The sequence below is a fragment of the Pangasianodon hypophthalmus genome, chromosome 20, assembly GCF_027358585.1.
Source record: "Pangasianodon hypophthalmus isolate fPanHyp1 chromosome 20, fPanHyp1.pri, whole genome shotgun sequence".
Classification (NCBI taxonomy): Eukaryota; Metazoa; Chordata; class Actinopteri; order Siluriformes; family Pangasiidae; genus Pangasianodon; species Pangasianodon hypophthalmus.
This window is the reverse complement of record NC_069729.1, coordinates 20,449,906-20,465,426: the sequence shown is the minus strand read 5'-3', so window position 1 is coordinate 20,465,426 and position 15,521 is coordinate 20,449,906. Positions and strand designations below refer to the sequence as shown.

At 41.0% G+C, this 15,521-nt stretch overlaps 2 protein-coding genes across 2 annotated transcripts; one reads left to right on the top strand and one right to left on the bottom strand.

Annotated features, from left to right (window-relative positions):
• Positions 1–1,003: 1,003 nt before the first annotated feature.
• Positions 1,004–6,381, top strand: mrto4 (MRT4 homolog, ribosome maturation factor). Its single transcript, XM_026932882.3, has 8 exons — positions 1,004–1,096; positions 1,510–1,568; positions 2,285–2,388; positions 2,513–2,594; positions 2,683–2,750; positions 3,887–4,038; positions 5,395–5,471; positions 6,046–6,381. The coding sequence occupies exons 1-8, from the start codon at positions 1,069–1,071 to the stop codon at positions 6,202–6,204; spliced, it is 729 nt and encodes a 242-aa protein (XP_026788683.3). The 5' UTR covers positions 1,004–1,068; the 3' UTR covers positions 6,205–6,381.
• Positions 6,227–13,196, bottom strand: akr7a3 (aldo-keto reductase family 7, member A3 (aflatoxin aldehyde reductase)). Its single transcript, XM_026932881.3, has 7 exons — positions 12,867–13,196; positions 10,145–10,332; positions 9,627–9,731; positions 9,439–9,535; positions 8,860–8,959; positions 7,669–7,798; positions 6,227–6,860 (listed from the first exon to the last, which is right to left on the bottom strand). Exons 1-7 carry the CDS (start codon positions 13,159–13,161, stop codon positions 6,699–6,701), a joined length of 1,077 nt encoding a protein of 358 aa, XP_026788682.3. The 5' UTR covers positions 13,162–13,196; the 3' UTR covers positions 6,227–6,698.
• Between the last annotated feature and the right edge of the window lie 2,325 nt (positions 13,197–15,521).

Here is a 15,521-nt window from a genome sequence, read left to right as displayed (position 1 = left end):
GGTGTGATAAATATTAACATTTGTATTGCCAAAGTTTGGATACTGACTTCGGGAACAAATTAGAAAATAACTACAGAAATAAATAAATAGAAACAAATGTACATACATTCAACAATACAGTCAAAAAGAAACACTAGTAATGACACTTATAGAACTTATAGAAAAGAAAGAAAAAAAATCTCTCTGTCTCTGTCTCTGTGCTCTGTCCTGGTCTTCTTTGGAGTACCGGGTTGGTTGGGAGGAAGAAGACGGCTGGAAAGGCAAACCGAGGATCTGATCAGACCCCTGAGGAGGTCAGGAGCAAGAAGGTCAGGAGCGAGAAGGTCAGGAGCGAGAAGGTCAGGAGGGCTCCTCCTGAGGATCAAGAAATCTTTCCTCATGAAGACTCGGCTGAGGAGGAAGAGGAGCCTGCTCAGGACTGTGTGTGTGTGTGTGTGTGTGTGTGTGTGTGTGTCTGGGGGTGTCTGAGTGCTCATGTATGCAGAAGAGGGCAGATAGATAGCGCTCTCCTCCGAGTGTGTTACGCTGTGATGCTGCATGAGCACCAGATAGAAAAGCGTGTCTCTGTGGAAGCATGTGTTAGCCCCACCCTCCCCAGTTATATTATAAACAAACAAACAAACAAACATAATTTACTTTCTGTTTTTTTCCCCCCAACTGCTGGAACTTGTGATTCTTCTTTAAAAAGGTATTTATCACCAAACACTGAGATGCTAGTTTAAGGAAAAGCTGCAAATGTTAGACCACCTTTCTGAAAATGTACAAAACTTTTTCAAATGTACCATTAAAAAAAAAAAGATATGCACAGTCCATTTGCTCGCCTGTGTTCCCATAATGCACTGCACTGTAAATCTGAGAGGCCTTGGTGCTGGTTTGATATCTTATGTTTTGTGTACTTAACAGAAATATTCTTTGTAAATGTTTTCATAAATAAAGAAAGAAAGAAAGAAAGAAAGAAAAATAAAATCACAGACAGCAGGCGGGCGCCAGGGGGCAGCAGAGGCGTCGGTGCTGTTCGTAACTCCGCCTTAAACAACCGTAGAAGAAGAAAAGAGCAACGTGAGAGCCATGCCGAAATCAAAGAGGGATAAGAAAGGTAGACAAAATACATTCAAAAGACATTCATGTGCATGTTTTATAACGTGGATTTGTCGCGTAGAGTCACATCAGTTAGCATGTCAGCTGACTAACTTAGCAAACCAAATATCTGCATTAAAATAGGAATGTAGTTTACTAATCAGCTAACGAGCTAAAGCTAAAATTCAGTCCCAAATACATGCATGAGGTGTAGATGAGGTGACTTCTGAGTGCACTTTCTGTCCAGTAAACATGCAGCTGGGACTCAGGCATGAGCTCTGTACAGTTATTAGCAGTTATTAGCAGTTATTAGCAGTCCTGAGAATGAAGTGGAGCTGATGGAAATGAATGAGATGAAAAACAGCTGAATGATCATGTAACTCAGGGCCAGTTCCTGATGCATGTCTGATCCCTTTCTGTCTCTGCCTACAGTCTCTCTGACAAAAACAGTCAAGAAGGGATTAGAAGCGAAGCAGAAACTGATTGAGGAGGTCAGTATCTTTCTTATTTTCCCCAAAAATCACTTTACATTAAAGTTCAGTAAGCAGTAGGTATTCATTAACCCTTATTTTCCTCAAGATCCTAAAATAATCCCAGTGATCTTCTGAGAGCTGAGTGTTTACACTCCTAATACACTTTTACAAGATATCGAGATATCTTTCTATTATTTTTGTTTTATTTTTGAAATAATTACAAACTGACACGAAGTAGCTGATGTTGAATGTTGATGTTAAAAATTTGTACATAAATTTTCACTGTTTATTATTTAAATGTATTTTTTATAAACAGAAACGTTATTTTTAAATTAATTTTTTTTGTGGACATTAATAAAGGTCAAAAAGCGTAAACTCCTCTGTCCTGAAGATGTCGTAGTTACAGCTTCACCTCTGACTGTTACGAAGCGCGGACACTGGAGACTCCTTCCATAAACATCTCCTTAAAGAAAACGTCACCGTATCAACGATTACACGCATTATTTAATCTGTTTATTATAGTATAGTTCGCTGTACACGTCCCTGTGAACGAGCTGTTACTATAGCAACGATAAAGTATTAGAACGAGCGCATGAATATAAACCTGCGCTACTGTCCGAGCTGCTGTTATAGAAAATTAATCAACACCTGACGACCAATCAGAATGCAGAACTCACAGCAGTGTGGTGAATATAAATGAATTTTAATCTGTGTTTGTGGTTCTCCTGCTTCAGCTGCGGAAATGTGTCGACACGTACAGGTACGTGTTCATCTTCTCAGTGGAAAACATGAGGAACAGCAAACTGAAAGACGTCAGAACAGCGTGGAAACACAGCCGGTGAGAGAGAGAGAGAGACACACACACACACACACACACACACACAGAGCACGATCAATCTGGCAACCCTGTCAGCGCTGTTCTTACTACCAGCTTGTTCTGATCGGTTCTCTGATCATCACAGGTTCTTTTTCGGAAAGAACAAGGTGATGATGCTTGCTCTCGGGAAAGGACCCACAGATGAATACAAGGACAATCTGCACAAGGTACCTGATCATTATCTCGGTAATTTAGTAGATTAGAAAGGATTGCAGCGGAATTTGAATTTTGGATGTTTTGCATCGTCTGTCGTAGGTGAGCAAGTTCCTCCGAGGGGAAGTGGGAGTCCTGTTCACCAACAAAACGAAAGAGGACGTACAGGAGTAAGTAAAGAAGTGGGGATTATTTTATTTTTATTATTACATAGAAAGAGACTACACACTTGCTCTGATCGACAGTACGCTCTTCGCTTGTTATCACGATTGGTAGAAGTCTTCAAGGGGCGGAACCTCGTAATCCAGCTGCCAATCATTAAATTGGGAAAGAACACGAGCGACTAAGCTGTACGATTCTGTTTTCTGATTCTAAAGTTCTGTTTTGCGTGATTATTTACCTTCATTTCTGAAACATGTCGTTTATCCCTCTAGCCAACTGAAACTTCCTTCTTCAGCTAGGAGCTTAGCAGCTTTTTTGGGACAAAATGGCCGACAGGACACCAACCTAACGATGAGCTGATTTTAGAAAAGTCTGTTGATGCTCGTACTTATGAGAAGAGACTGAAAATTAAACAATTAAAGGGCAAGAGTTGAATTAAAAAGTCAGGGAGAAAAAAAAGTTTCTTTTAGCTTGTCATGGTACAGTAACACTGATTATCTGTGTTTATTATTAGTCTTAGATTCCAAATTGCTGTGAATGAGCGATAAGGTGCGATAACGTAAACCTGCTGTTCATGTTACATATCTAACAAATACACACACACACACACACACACACACACACACACAGAGCATAATCAAAAGTTGTGCTTCCCCTATTTTAATAACCACTAGCTGCCTCTGATGTCGAGAGAAGATGAAACCACAGTTATAAGTTTTTCTTTATTTTTGCAGGAACTAATTGTAGGTAGAAACTAAAGTTGTGGAACTGAAGAAACATCAGAATAACCACACGCGCCGTGGAATAATTCCGAGAACTCATTCGAGTCAGTCGTTTGGATTTGTACATTTCTTTACAGTGTTGTAGCTCATTTGCAGAGAATGAAGAGCTTTTTTATTCCAATGTCTCAGTTGCTGAAATCGCAGCTCTCAGTCTCAGTCTCGTGCACTTATTCAGAAAAGGCGCGGTCGCCTGTGAGTGATGTAGATCAGAGCACTGACACGTGGGCAACTCGGCAGTCTCTCTCACCCAAAACCCAGAGTTTAAATGAGCAGTTCGGTGAGAGAGCCGCGTTTCAGCGCCGCCTCTGAGCGTCATCACACACCTCAATGCTGAGACTCTTCCCATCATGTATTTCTTTCAGGTATTTCAGCGGGTTCAGAGAGATGGATTACGCTCGGGCGGGGAACGTGGCGCAGATGGCGGTGACGCTCGACGAGGGGCCGCTGGAACAGTTCTCGCACTCCATGGAGCCTCAGCTCAGACAGTTAGGACTGCCTACAGCGCTTAAAAAAGGTAATGACACTCAGACGCCAGCTTACAGACATCACTGATCAGACCATTTCCCTGCACACGTATTAAATAAAACGTCACTGAAGGTTTACTCCCATCACAGCACACGTCGACGCCGATCTGTTTGGGTGATCAAGACCCGAGGCAGAACCACAGTGGCTCTCAGTGGCTGGTTTACGAGCCGTGAATTAAAAAAAACAGATCGTTTTTTACCGATCGCTTCGATGCCTGCATCCCAAACTGCACATCGGTGCACTAAATGTCACAATGACCACATGTGAGCTGTGAGCTGATTAGGCAGTGTACCATTTAACCATACTATATAGTACACTAGTATGCGGTTTGAGACGCAGCCTTTAAATAGCTGGCTCTCGTTGAACGTTAATGAGTTTCAGGGGCCATTATTACTGCACTCCAGCAGGTCTCTTAGATCCTTAGCAACGTGCAGTGTGTGTTTTATCTAATTCTGAAATATTGGCCATGCTCCAGCTTACTCAGAGAGGTTTCTTTTTACAGCTGATTAACCCACAATCTTTCTTTATTCTCCCACACACGTTATCGTTTCTATAGCAACACATCATTCACATGGACCTGAACGGCAGACGCTCCACTGATGATAAACAGATTAAAAATTGTGATGTTTAACAAAGAAAAACGTAGTTGTTTTAATACAGTGACATTTTGTGTAATAATTTAACATTTATGGAAGGAGTCTCCAGTGTCAGTGCTGTGTGTAACAGTCAGAGGTAAAGCTGTAACTTTTTCAACATCTTCAGGACAGGAGTTTACGCTTTAACAAGCTGTAGGGTTTTTTTTTTTGAGAGAGAGAGAGAGAGAATAAAGAGAGGCTGGTGAGGGAACGATTGTTTATAGCTGCTGTAACGTAAGTGAGTAACTTGTTTCGTGGCGGTTCCACAATATTAAATATAATTTTAAATGGAGAAAAAGCAGAACATTTTGTTCATTAATAAAAGAAAAATTATAATTGGTGAAAAATGCCTGCGGTGAAAAATGCCTCCTTTCGAGCAGTAAATCCAGTGCGTGACTCTGAGCTCTGCAGGCAGCTCGTGACCTCGTGGCTTGGTTTTTGCTCTGATGTGCATTTGCAGCTGTTAGACGTTATATAGACAGGTATGTGCCTTTCCAACTCACATCCAATCAATGCAACTTGAAATCTGAGTTTTGTTTTGTCATTAATGGGGTATAGAGTGTGGAATGATTGCAATGAGTGTAGAAAGCATTTTAGCATGAAGTTGCAACATAAACTGAAAAAATGAAGGAGTCTGAATACTTTCTGAATGCACTGTTCTTCTAATAAACAGATACGAGATGTTTATTCTTTATGAACTCTGTCTGCAGGAATCGTCACGTTATTAAAGGACTATGAAGTGTGTAAAGAGGGAGACACGCTCACTCCTGAACAAGCCCGTATTCTGGTGAGTCGGCTGCATCTCCTTTACACCGAGCCACATCTGGGGAAAGTGGAAACGTGTGTGTGGCAGTGAAGCTGCTTTCATGAATCATTTGGTTTTAAACAGCTATCAAATGTAATGTAGGTCACGTGTGTGTGTGTGTGTGTGTGTGTGTGTGTGTGTGTGTGTGTGTGTGTGTGTGTGTGTGTGTGAGAAGCATAATACATAAATATAGCTATTAAAGACGTAGATAAGGAACAGATGGTGCACTTGGTGAAGCTCGGCAAGATCACATTAACTTTCTTGTATTTTTCTGTTTATTACCTGCTAACGTTTTGTCATGCAAACTTTTTTTTCTTCTTCAAATGTTTAAAGTAACTGTAGCAGGTAGAAGCATGGTTTAGAGAAACAGACTGAATAATGGATGCTATCTGTTTACTTGTGACCTATTAAATAGTAAAACTATAAAACAGCTGAATTTGCAGTGTGAGAGTCGTAAGCTGATTAAACGTGCTGTGATTAGCCGTTTGCACGCTGACGAGCTCGTGAACTTGATGCTTTCGTCACCTTTCTGTACTTCGTTATGAACTCCTTTCAGAAACTGTTCGGGATCGAGATGGCTGAATTCAAAGTGTCCGTAAAGTGCATGTGGAATTCGGAGACTGGAGATTTCGAGCTGTTAGAGGAAGGTGCTGAAGAGGCCATGCAGGCAAAAGACGACGATGATGACGACGACGATGATGAAGATGAGAGTTAATGAAAAGAAACAATGGACAATGGACTTTCCACATGGACTTGTTAGTTTAACTTGCAAAACCCGGATACATATTTGTGCAAATCTTTCTTCAACGTGTGTTTTATGTGATTTATGATCCAGACATTATGATCCAAATGTTCCTACATGACTTCTCATAAAATATACCACTTTCAGATCGACGTCATTTGCTTATTTTTGGTATGCTGATATGGGATTAAATGTTCTGTCATTTTTTAAAAATAATATGCTACATGTTTACCAGTGATCTTTATCCTTAGATTATCAAAAATAAGTGCTAAATTACAAAACAGTCAAAGTTTAGCTTGAATTATTAACATGAATGGCATCAAAGGCATTTCAGCTCAAGTCTGAACAGATTATAACACTTTTTATACGATATATTTTAGGGGGAAATAACATTATAGTAGATCCTCTTCTTCATTTACGGGAGTAATTAAAGGCGTTTGCAGTTTTTCCTCGTTTCCAGTGTGTGTCTAGCGGAAGTAGTTAGGACACTCGTGAGCCACTAAATCCCAGCCACGCTTGAAGGCCTCCACCACTTCCTGCTTTAGAGGACCTTCTTCAGCTGCTGCTAAATTCTCCTGAAGCTGCTCCATGGTGGACATCCCGATGATCATGCCATCTCCGTGCTCAGCCTGAGAAACGCAGGCAGAATTACTCGGCATGTAACGCGCGATTCGGGTCATGCTGTTGTTTATTTCGCAAAATAGCGCACAATTTCTCTTATTTCTTTTTACGAATACATTATTCACACAAGACACAAGTTGTTGAGGAAGACTTGTATAAGTGTAAGTATTGAAACATCCTGTTCTAACACAATTTGCTTAGTTTTTACAAAATTAGTTGCTAAAACTGATCAATTATTTGCTCATATTTGATTCTATATTTGCTAAAAAGTAGTTCTTTATGAATCCTGCAGTTTAACAGTTCAGGTATTATCCATACAAATCTAAACATAGTGGCAAAGTTGTAATTATCACGCTGATCCAGGGTCAGTTATCATCCAACACATTCAAATGAATACAAATAAAGCTGAGTGCAAAAGTTTGCATCCCCTTAGGATATCATAAATACAGAAATTGCAGTTTTTGTGCCAATAGTGTATGTTAAAAAAAAAATCAAAACGATATCAGTTCAAAATTTCCATTTCTTAAGTGGTGTGAATGTCTATTTCCACCTCCAACCTCCTCTGGTCAAAAAAAAAAAACTTTTCCTGTTGCTTCTGCCTTATGTTTTGGATTGTTAGAGAATTCACCCATGTTTAATTTTCAGCTTGGAATTGTTTTTTATTTGTAGATAAACTGGTAATCTAAGGTCCATTGTCCTTCTTCCTCACATTCAAAAACCATGGTTCAGATGCAATCCTTCTCACTCTATATACGCTGAGGCTGATACGAGATCATTATCCATGGAATATTCAATACTCGATTTAGGAACTCGTACCTTGAGCTGAGAGTGATGATACATCCAGCGTATAGCGGCCGAGGTTAAGCTCGGCTTCTCGGAACCGTACGCTGCCTCGAGGGCCTTCAGGACGCCGTCTATAGCGTGGAAATGGCTCTCCTTCCAAAACCTAAAAGATTTAGATTAACACGACGGTAAAAATCCACAACACAAATCAAACAACTAATTTGCTAATTGTTTTGTGCAGTAATCCAAATCAAACTGAATCCAAATTATTGATCAATTACAGCAGCAAGATAACATGAAGTGGGATTGTAGCTAGAGTTAGCGCACAAATGAAACAGACTAATTAACGGTATGGTGCACAAACTAAATATTAGGAGTGTAACAATCGGACAATTTGGATTGATGCATTGATTTAAAAGGCAAATATCATAAATCATTGCGCAATGTGCGCAATTATAATTGATTCGAAACTGGCGTGTAAAAAAAATTATTCATATTTAAAAACTGATGTGTAAATAATCTAATAGGCTAGCAAGGTGATTTGCTCATAACTCTGATACTTTTAAACTATTCCTTCTCTACACTGTCATCATTCTCGTATTAACAGTAGGCCTACGCCAGATCCTGGACAAAGCTGGTCACATATCGACTGGAGGCTACAAAATCGTATCGTAGCAGATTCAGTAGTATCGTCAAATACTGAATCGCTGGTTTATGAATCGAAATCGTAAAGTATCGTGTGGAATCCTGAGCTTTACACCCCACATAAATAAACCATTCCCTAAATTATAAACTCAGATTTACTGCTTTACTACAGCAACAAAAGTGTAAAAATAATAACAACTGCAATATTGTTCATCAGGAACATAATCTTAGCTAGCTAGCTAATTTATCAGGCAGATTTGCCAGGTTCTGGTACCACATCATTCTCCAAACCTGTTTTAAATGTAAGTCATAAAGAATTAGTTTTTATTTGAAAGATGTGAATTTAGATATGAATCTGACCAAAACGCCAACATGCTTTGATTGACTTTAGTCCATAGGGGTTAGAACAAGGGGATGATTTTTGTCTTTACTCTGGGAAAAGCCTCCCTCAAACCCTGAGCTCAGAATATTAACACTGCATGTCAGCTACTCAGCAGAACTGTAAATTAAAGACTTACAGAAGAAATAAATTCCACAAAATGTCAGAAATAAGAACGGGGAACATGTTTTATTGTGTACCGGTCTCTGTAGACAGCAGCCCAATCGTTTCCAAAGAAGCGTCCTGCAGGCTGAGATCCATCTTTATCCTCATAATGGTATTTCCCGGTAAGCAGACCTCCTGATGAAACATTCCAGAGTATTATTACATCTCAAGACGTTTCAGCCTGCGTTCACACTAGCAAGTGACGTGTGAAGTGAGGTTTTCTCAGTTTCTCAGACTAATCCTATGGTCCTAAAGATGTCTGTTGTCTCTGAAATCCTCTACTCTCACAACGTTAGTTCCTACCTGCGTTTAGCCCCCATTCAATGTCGGAAGAAAAGTCACGGCCTCATATTTCAAAAGATTTTACTACAACAGGAAGTGCATTTTCACATGTATGAAGCTCACACTCAATTTTATACATTTAGGCTAGTAGCGTCTAGAAACCCAACACTGCTCATCACAGTGAGAACAGTGAAACATGGTGGTGGTAGCATCATGTTGAAGGGATGCTTTTTATATCAGGGAAAAAAGTCCACGAGAGCAAATGCAAGCATCACACTTGCTAGTGTGAAGAGTAAAAGATCATCCAAAAACACCTTGTTACGCCAGCGTACCTGCCAGGGGATTGTACGCGTAGAAACGTATGCCGAAGTGTCGCAGACACGGCAGCAGTTCCGTCTCCACTTGTCGCGTGGTAGCGTTGTACATGCCCTTTAAAGAAGACACATAATCAAAACCTGCGTTAAGATCTATAAAAAGAACATGTAATAAATCAGAGAATGACTTAAATACTTTGATTCACCTGGTAGACGGTGGGAGGGACCCAGCTGTTGTGTCTGCAGATCTGGCAGATTTCAGCCACTTCCCACGAGGCGTAGTTTGATAAGCCGAGCTCTTTAAACTTTCCCTGGTTTAAAGAAGGTCAAAAGTTGGATCAGTGCGCTGTAGGAGGTGGGTGTGGCCTACACCAGGAAGAATTTTGCTTGTTTTTGTAATGAACTCTACCATTACACCCTCGGAAACAATGATAGAAATGTCAGCAGTGTCAGCATGGTGTGTATGAATTCTGGCTCTGACAGTTCCTCAACCTCAGCTACATCACTCCAGTTCATAACTAGAGCTGGGACTGTTAGTTAAATCCCACTAGCACAGTTATAATAATAATAATAATAATAATAATAATGATAATAATATGAGATATCTTCTAACGAATTCAGCCGTGTTTTATTACTTGGTGGTGACGTTTATTCGGCATGTTAGAGCAGAAGATTTTCCTGGACCCGGGATGTCCAGGGTCGCAGTTGTGCAGCGCTGCTCTACCTCTTTGTGCAGCTCATTGCAGGCCCTCAGCGTGTCCTGGATGGGGTTCTCGTGGTCTGGAGCGTGCAAGTAGAAGATGTTGACGCTTTGAATGCGCAGCCTCTTGAGCGACGTCTCCAGCTGAGAGCGCACACTCTCCGGCTTCAGCGTCTTGCCGTTCCAGGGGTTCGCTTTGGTGGCAATTCGAACTAAGAAACAAAAAGCACGAAAACTCAATCTAGGTCCTCCTCAGTTTCAGTCAGGAATTTTATTTTAATGACATTATGACTGTGATTCTCAAAGAAACCCATGATGGACATGTAAGTGGTGAGTAAATTTATGACAGTTTATTTTTAATGATGGTGGACATCACTACTCATGTTTACATGGACACGTTTTGTTTCAGTCGGAATGAAATCGATCAGATTGATTAATCCGATCGCAGTGTTTACAAGAACGCTGAATAAAGTAACCGGGTTGATATGCGCGTTTACATGACAGAATCGGATTTGATCTTCTGACATGCGCACAGTGCACGAATACACGTCTCCCGCCGTTCCAACACGCAGATACTAGCAGCCACTCTCTCGCCATTGCTTCTTTTTTTCGTTTTAAAAAGCAGACTTAACATTTGCCTATTTCAGCTGCTAATTAGAAGACGACGAGCCCGTGTGTTTTGTGCGGTACTGCGTGTATTTATCAAGCAATTAAAATGCCCCTTCCCGAGCCCAGAACAAGGCGTCTGTGGATGAGGGTCCGAAGCCGAGGACCGGTGGGACAACGTCGTCTTGCACCACTTCACAGACGAGGAGAGGAAGGAGAATTTTAGGATGACACGACAGTCATTTATGACACGATGCTCCATGGTGGAGGGGAACATGGCACCTGGTGAGGCTACGGTCAGAGCCCCAATACCACTGACAGCCGTGCGTCATACGTCATTACGTGATTTTTGTACGTTACTGCACATGCGCAGAACTATCTGGTTTCATTTTCAATCCGATGAAGTGTTTATACGTCCTCTCCATCGGATTAGAAAAGGTTTAAACCACCCCTTACAATCCGAATGAAATTTTAATCGGTTTTGGCCAATTCATTCCGATTGACGTGTTTACATGTGACTTTTTAAATCTGATTGTGCTTCTAGTCCAATTATGATTGGATTATTAGTGTCCATGTAAACATAGCTACTGTTGACTAGAGCAGCCATGATTATTCAGTCAATTACGAGTTCGATAAGATCAACACCAACTCCAATAAATAAATATGATGATGCATGGTGTTCTGGGATACACTGTGAATTCCCCAGGACCCTGATCAGTATAAAGTGCCTATGAATAGTGATGCGATTATACCGAGATCACGTGACACTTTCACCGCACACATGCTGACTCCGTTCACTTCTGGGAAAACAGCAACTCTTTCCAGAGTGACAAGTTTGACTGTAATCAATGTGAGTCGTTTCTTTGGAGGCACTTAGTGTAAAGTACAATCTTGGATCATAAGACCTCTGGAAGAAGAACAAAACCACAGTCCAAACACCTGGGAAGGTAATTAGCAGGTGTGGAACTAAACAAAATCGCACCGTCACCTGTGCTGAGAGTGGTGCGTTAGTCACTGTGGCGTATACCACAACAGTTCACAGGCTACGTTTACATGCACATCAAATTCTGTTTATATTATAAATTATATATATATTATATTATATATGGCTGCAAGCCGGTCTATATTCGGGTCGCAGCCAAATTCCGAATACGATGTTTATATGCGTACAAGCATCGAATATTCCTGTATACATGGTTTGGTTGTTGTAAGTATGGCGGAGTTGCTGTTCCTAAATACCGAGCCTACAGCTAAGCATCTGTTAGCACCCACAATTCCTTGCAGACTGAGCATGTGCATATATCTCCTTTCAGTGGATTTTCTGAATAAGGTGTTTACATGCAACAAATTTCCGATTAAAACAGGCACATTCCAGGGGCGGGAATCGGAATCTTAATCTGAATCTTGCAATCAGATTGCGGGTTTACATGACTCGGTACTAATGAGAATATAGCCAAAGATTTCAAAGATAAAGCGCAAAGACCTGCAACATGCTGAATCTAATCTAATCTAATCTAATCTAAACATGTCAATCACACAATTAACAAATGAAATGTTATTGGCCAATATATGGCCAACATTAAGCATGAGTTTTAGCAAAGAAAGTGCAAATGGCTGCTAATAAGCCACTTTTTGATTAAAAATCACTGAATTAAACGTAAATGTTTACATGTTACAACTGAACCTCTGCCATGTTTTAGTCCTTTAATTAAATTTTATAATAATATCCTCTGCTATTAACACATCAGTGGTATTTTTATTACGAATAGAGATCAGATAAATGTTCCTATCTTGTGTTAAAAAAACAAAAACAAAAAAGGAGCTTTAGAAAATTTTGCAGAAAAGTGACAGGTGCTTACAACCGACCCCAGTCTCCCCTATCCAACACTGCCAGTGTGTGTGTGTGTTTTATAGTAGTATGTATAATAATAAGAGACCATTTCAACACCGTGGTGAAAGTATTATTCACTAAAAGTGTTTTATTGCTCCTTGTAATATTGCAATGCATTTGGAAATGATACTAATGAACTTTTAAAAGCAGTGGATAGTTTTTTAATGATTATTTTATTATGGTATGGCTTTTACTGACTGATTATTTGATGGATTGTGTATTATGATGATGCACTTCTTCCTGTCCTACCTGTCTGAGGAAGCTGCATTGCCCCGATGATCATCTCCGCGTTCCCGTCATTGTACATGAACGCGGTGTCCAGCTCTTCGTGCCCGCGCTCCAGAAACACCTTCACCATCTTGGCGCTCGTGTCCGCGTCTGCGCGCCCCCCGAACGCCATGGAGCCCAGAAGCGTGGCTGGGACTCTGCGTGCGGTTTGACACGACGACATGCTGCAAAACTGCTCTGAATGTGAACGTCTGAGTGCCACAGCTAGCGCCTGACCTGCTCTCAGTCCTCCTCTCACTGCGCCCAGCATACTCATAAAGCGCGTCACACACGCGTGCCGTAAACAGGGGGCAAAGGACGTAAAATAGCCGTAAAGGGATTGTCGCAAAAGTTCCAACTTATCATAACAACGCAGAGGTGCAAAACAGAAGAAGTGGACGTTTGAACATTTGACTGTTTGACTATTAAGATGTTTGTTTAACTGATTTTAATTCGAAACGCCACTGAAATGTTCTTAGGTCGTGTTTACGTGGTCATTATTCCTGCAGGCTTTGTATTTTACATGCTTTCTTTTTAGCGTAGTCCCTCAATATGACCTGTCAATGTACAAAGTACACAAAAAACAAAAGTTCATGTGTCTGTGACGTGTTGCTTTATTTTACTGATATCTCCAAGTCTCTCCTTTATATATATTTATATATATATATATAGTTTAATAGCCCATCACATTACTCTGCCACTGTACACTACTTTCATTTACTTCATTTATCTTATTATATTACAGCATCATCTCAACCATTCATGTACAGATATGTGTTTGTTCATATCTAATAAGTGTTTGTACTGTCAGTGTCTACATCTGAGCCTCGTCACAAGCATTTTAATGCCCAGTGGAACTGTGCAAATGACGAATAAACGACTCTTGACTCCTGTATTTTCTCAGTTTGGCCAGTTCTGTGGGTCTAAAACCAGCTGGGACTAATCCCTCCTCCTCATCCCCCTAAACACCCATGTGAAGCAGTATGTCCCACCTTTTATTCACCGTATTCACTGGCAAAACTCTACTTTCACACACCTGGGTAGAAATACATCCAACTTCTCAAACATCTGCAGGTTGAATTCTGATCATCTTCAACCTTCCTCTGATTTTCAGAGATGCTCTACTCTGAAGATGTCTCTGCAAGTGATAATCAGAATGAATATCCTTGGAAGACTACATTTACTTTTTCCCATACCACCACCATCTAATTATTTTGAAACGCTACAGTCCATGATGACAAAGTTTATCCGCAATAACAAAAAAAAAATCCAATGTGGTGAAGTCAGCTGAGTGAACATATATACGGCATATAACACTAGTTTACATGCACACTTTTTTATTAATTACTGTATGTAACATTTTTCCTAGGATAGAATGATTGTTTCCACCTGGTGCTCATGCAGCATCAGAGAGTATGCTCTGTGACACACCACACTGTATGCAGTGTATCTGCCCTACCCTCTGCTGCATGCACGAGCACTCAGATGCCCCAGGGGACGATGTCATCCCTCCATCCAGGCCCAATCCTCTGGGTTGAGACTGAAAATCCTTCTGGGCTTGAGCATGACAATGCCCTGGGAGGCTGCATCTGTAGGTGTTCCCAGTTTCTCTGAAATTCCAGGTGGATCCAGGCACTTCCAGTTTCTCTCTCTGGATGTCTGTCCCCTCCACCTCCTTGGACTTGGTTTCAGGTTTCTTTGGCTTAGCGCGCAGAGTGGGCAGGGCCAAACCCAAAGTGCAGTCATCAGGGGTGAAATCTGGAAAAGGAAACAGGGACATCTCGCTCCTGACCTCCTCAGGAGTCTGATCCGAAACAGATCCTAAGTTTGCCTTTCCGGTTGTCTTCCCTCTCCTCCCAAACAAACGCGGTACTCCAAAGAAGGCCAGCGCAGTGACGCCAGCACAGGCTCCTGCGATCAGCAGAACCTTCTGGCAGCTTCTCATGGCGATTATTTCTTCTCACTGTTAGGCAGAACAAAATGTGCAGAGAGACAGAGATCCGGTATATCATCTGAGTGACGTCACCGCCCATTGTGACGTCACCGACCCCTGTGACGTCATCGCGCACTGTGACGGTGTGACTGTGACGCACTGTGTGTGTGTGTGTGTGTGTGTGTGTAAACGAGGGCCTCCTGAATGCAGCCCTTTAATCAGTGCAGTTCTGTGAATGGCCAGTAGGTGGCAGTGTGTGATTTACTAAAAGCACCGTGAGCTGCTCAGGAGCTCAGACCTGCTTCAGTTTGAGAAAAGAGCAGAAAGCTGGCGATTTTGACTTGAAATTAATGTTTAATTCCGGATTAATCTCATCTTCAGATCATCTCTAACCTCTTATGTACAGTGTAATACATGGAGCGGATGTTTATTTCAAACTGCACAACTCTCATAAATACCTGATTTACAGAAACACATCCTGATTCTTTACTTAAAACCAAACATCATATAAATGTAGACTTTTTATAGACTAAATATTAAGAGTCCAGACTGTATGTATGGTGAGGGTTTTAGAGGGAATTTAAAGTCCGCTTCACTTCCATTCCCAACTCCACAAAAGCACCTGAAGTAAATATGGAAGTTAGTAAGTGGATCTGTGTTTCTCCTGCTGATGAAAACTGCTGAGAATTTGCAAATATAATAAT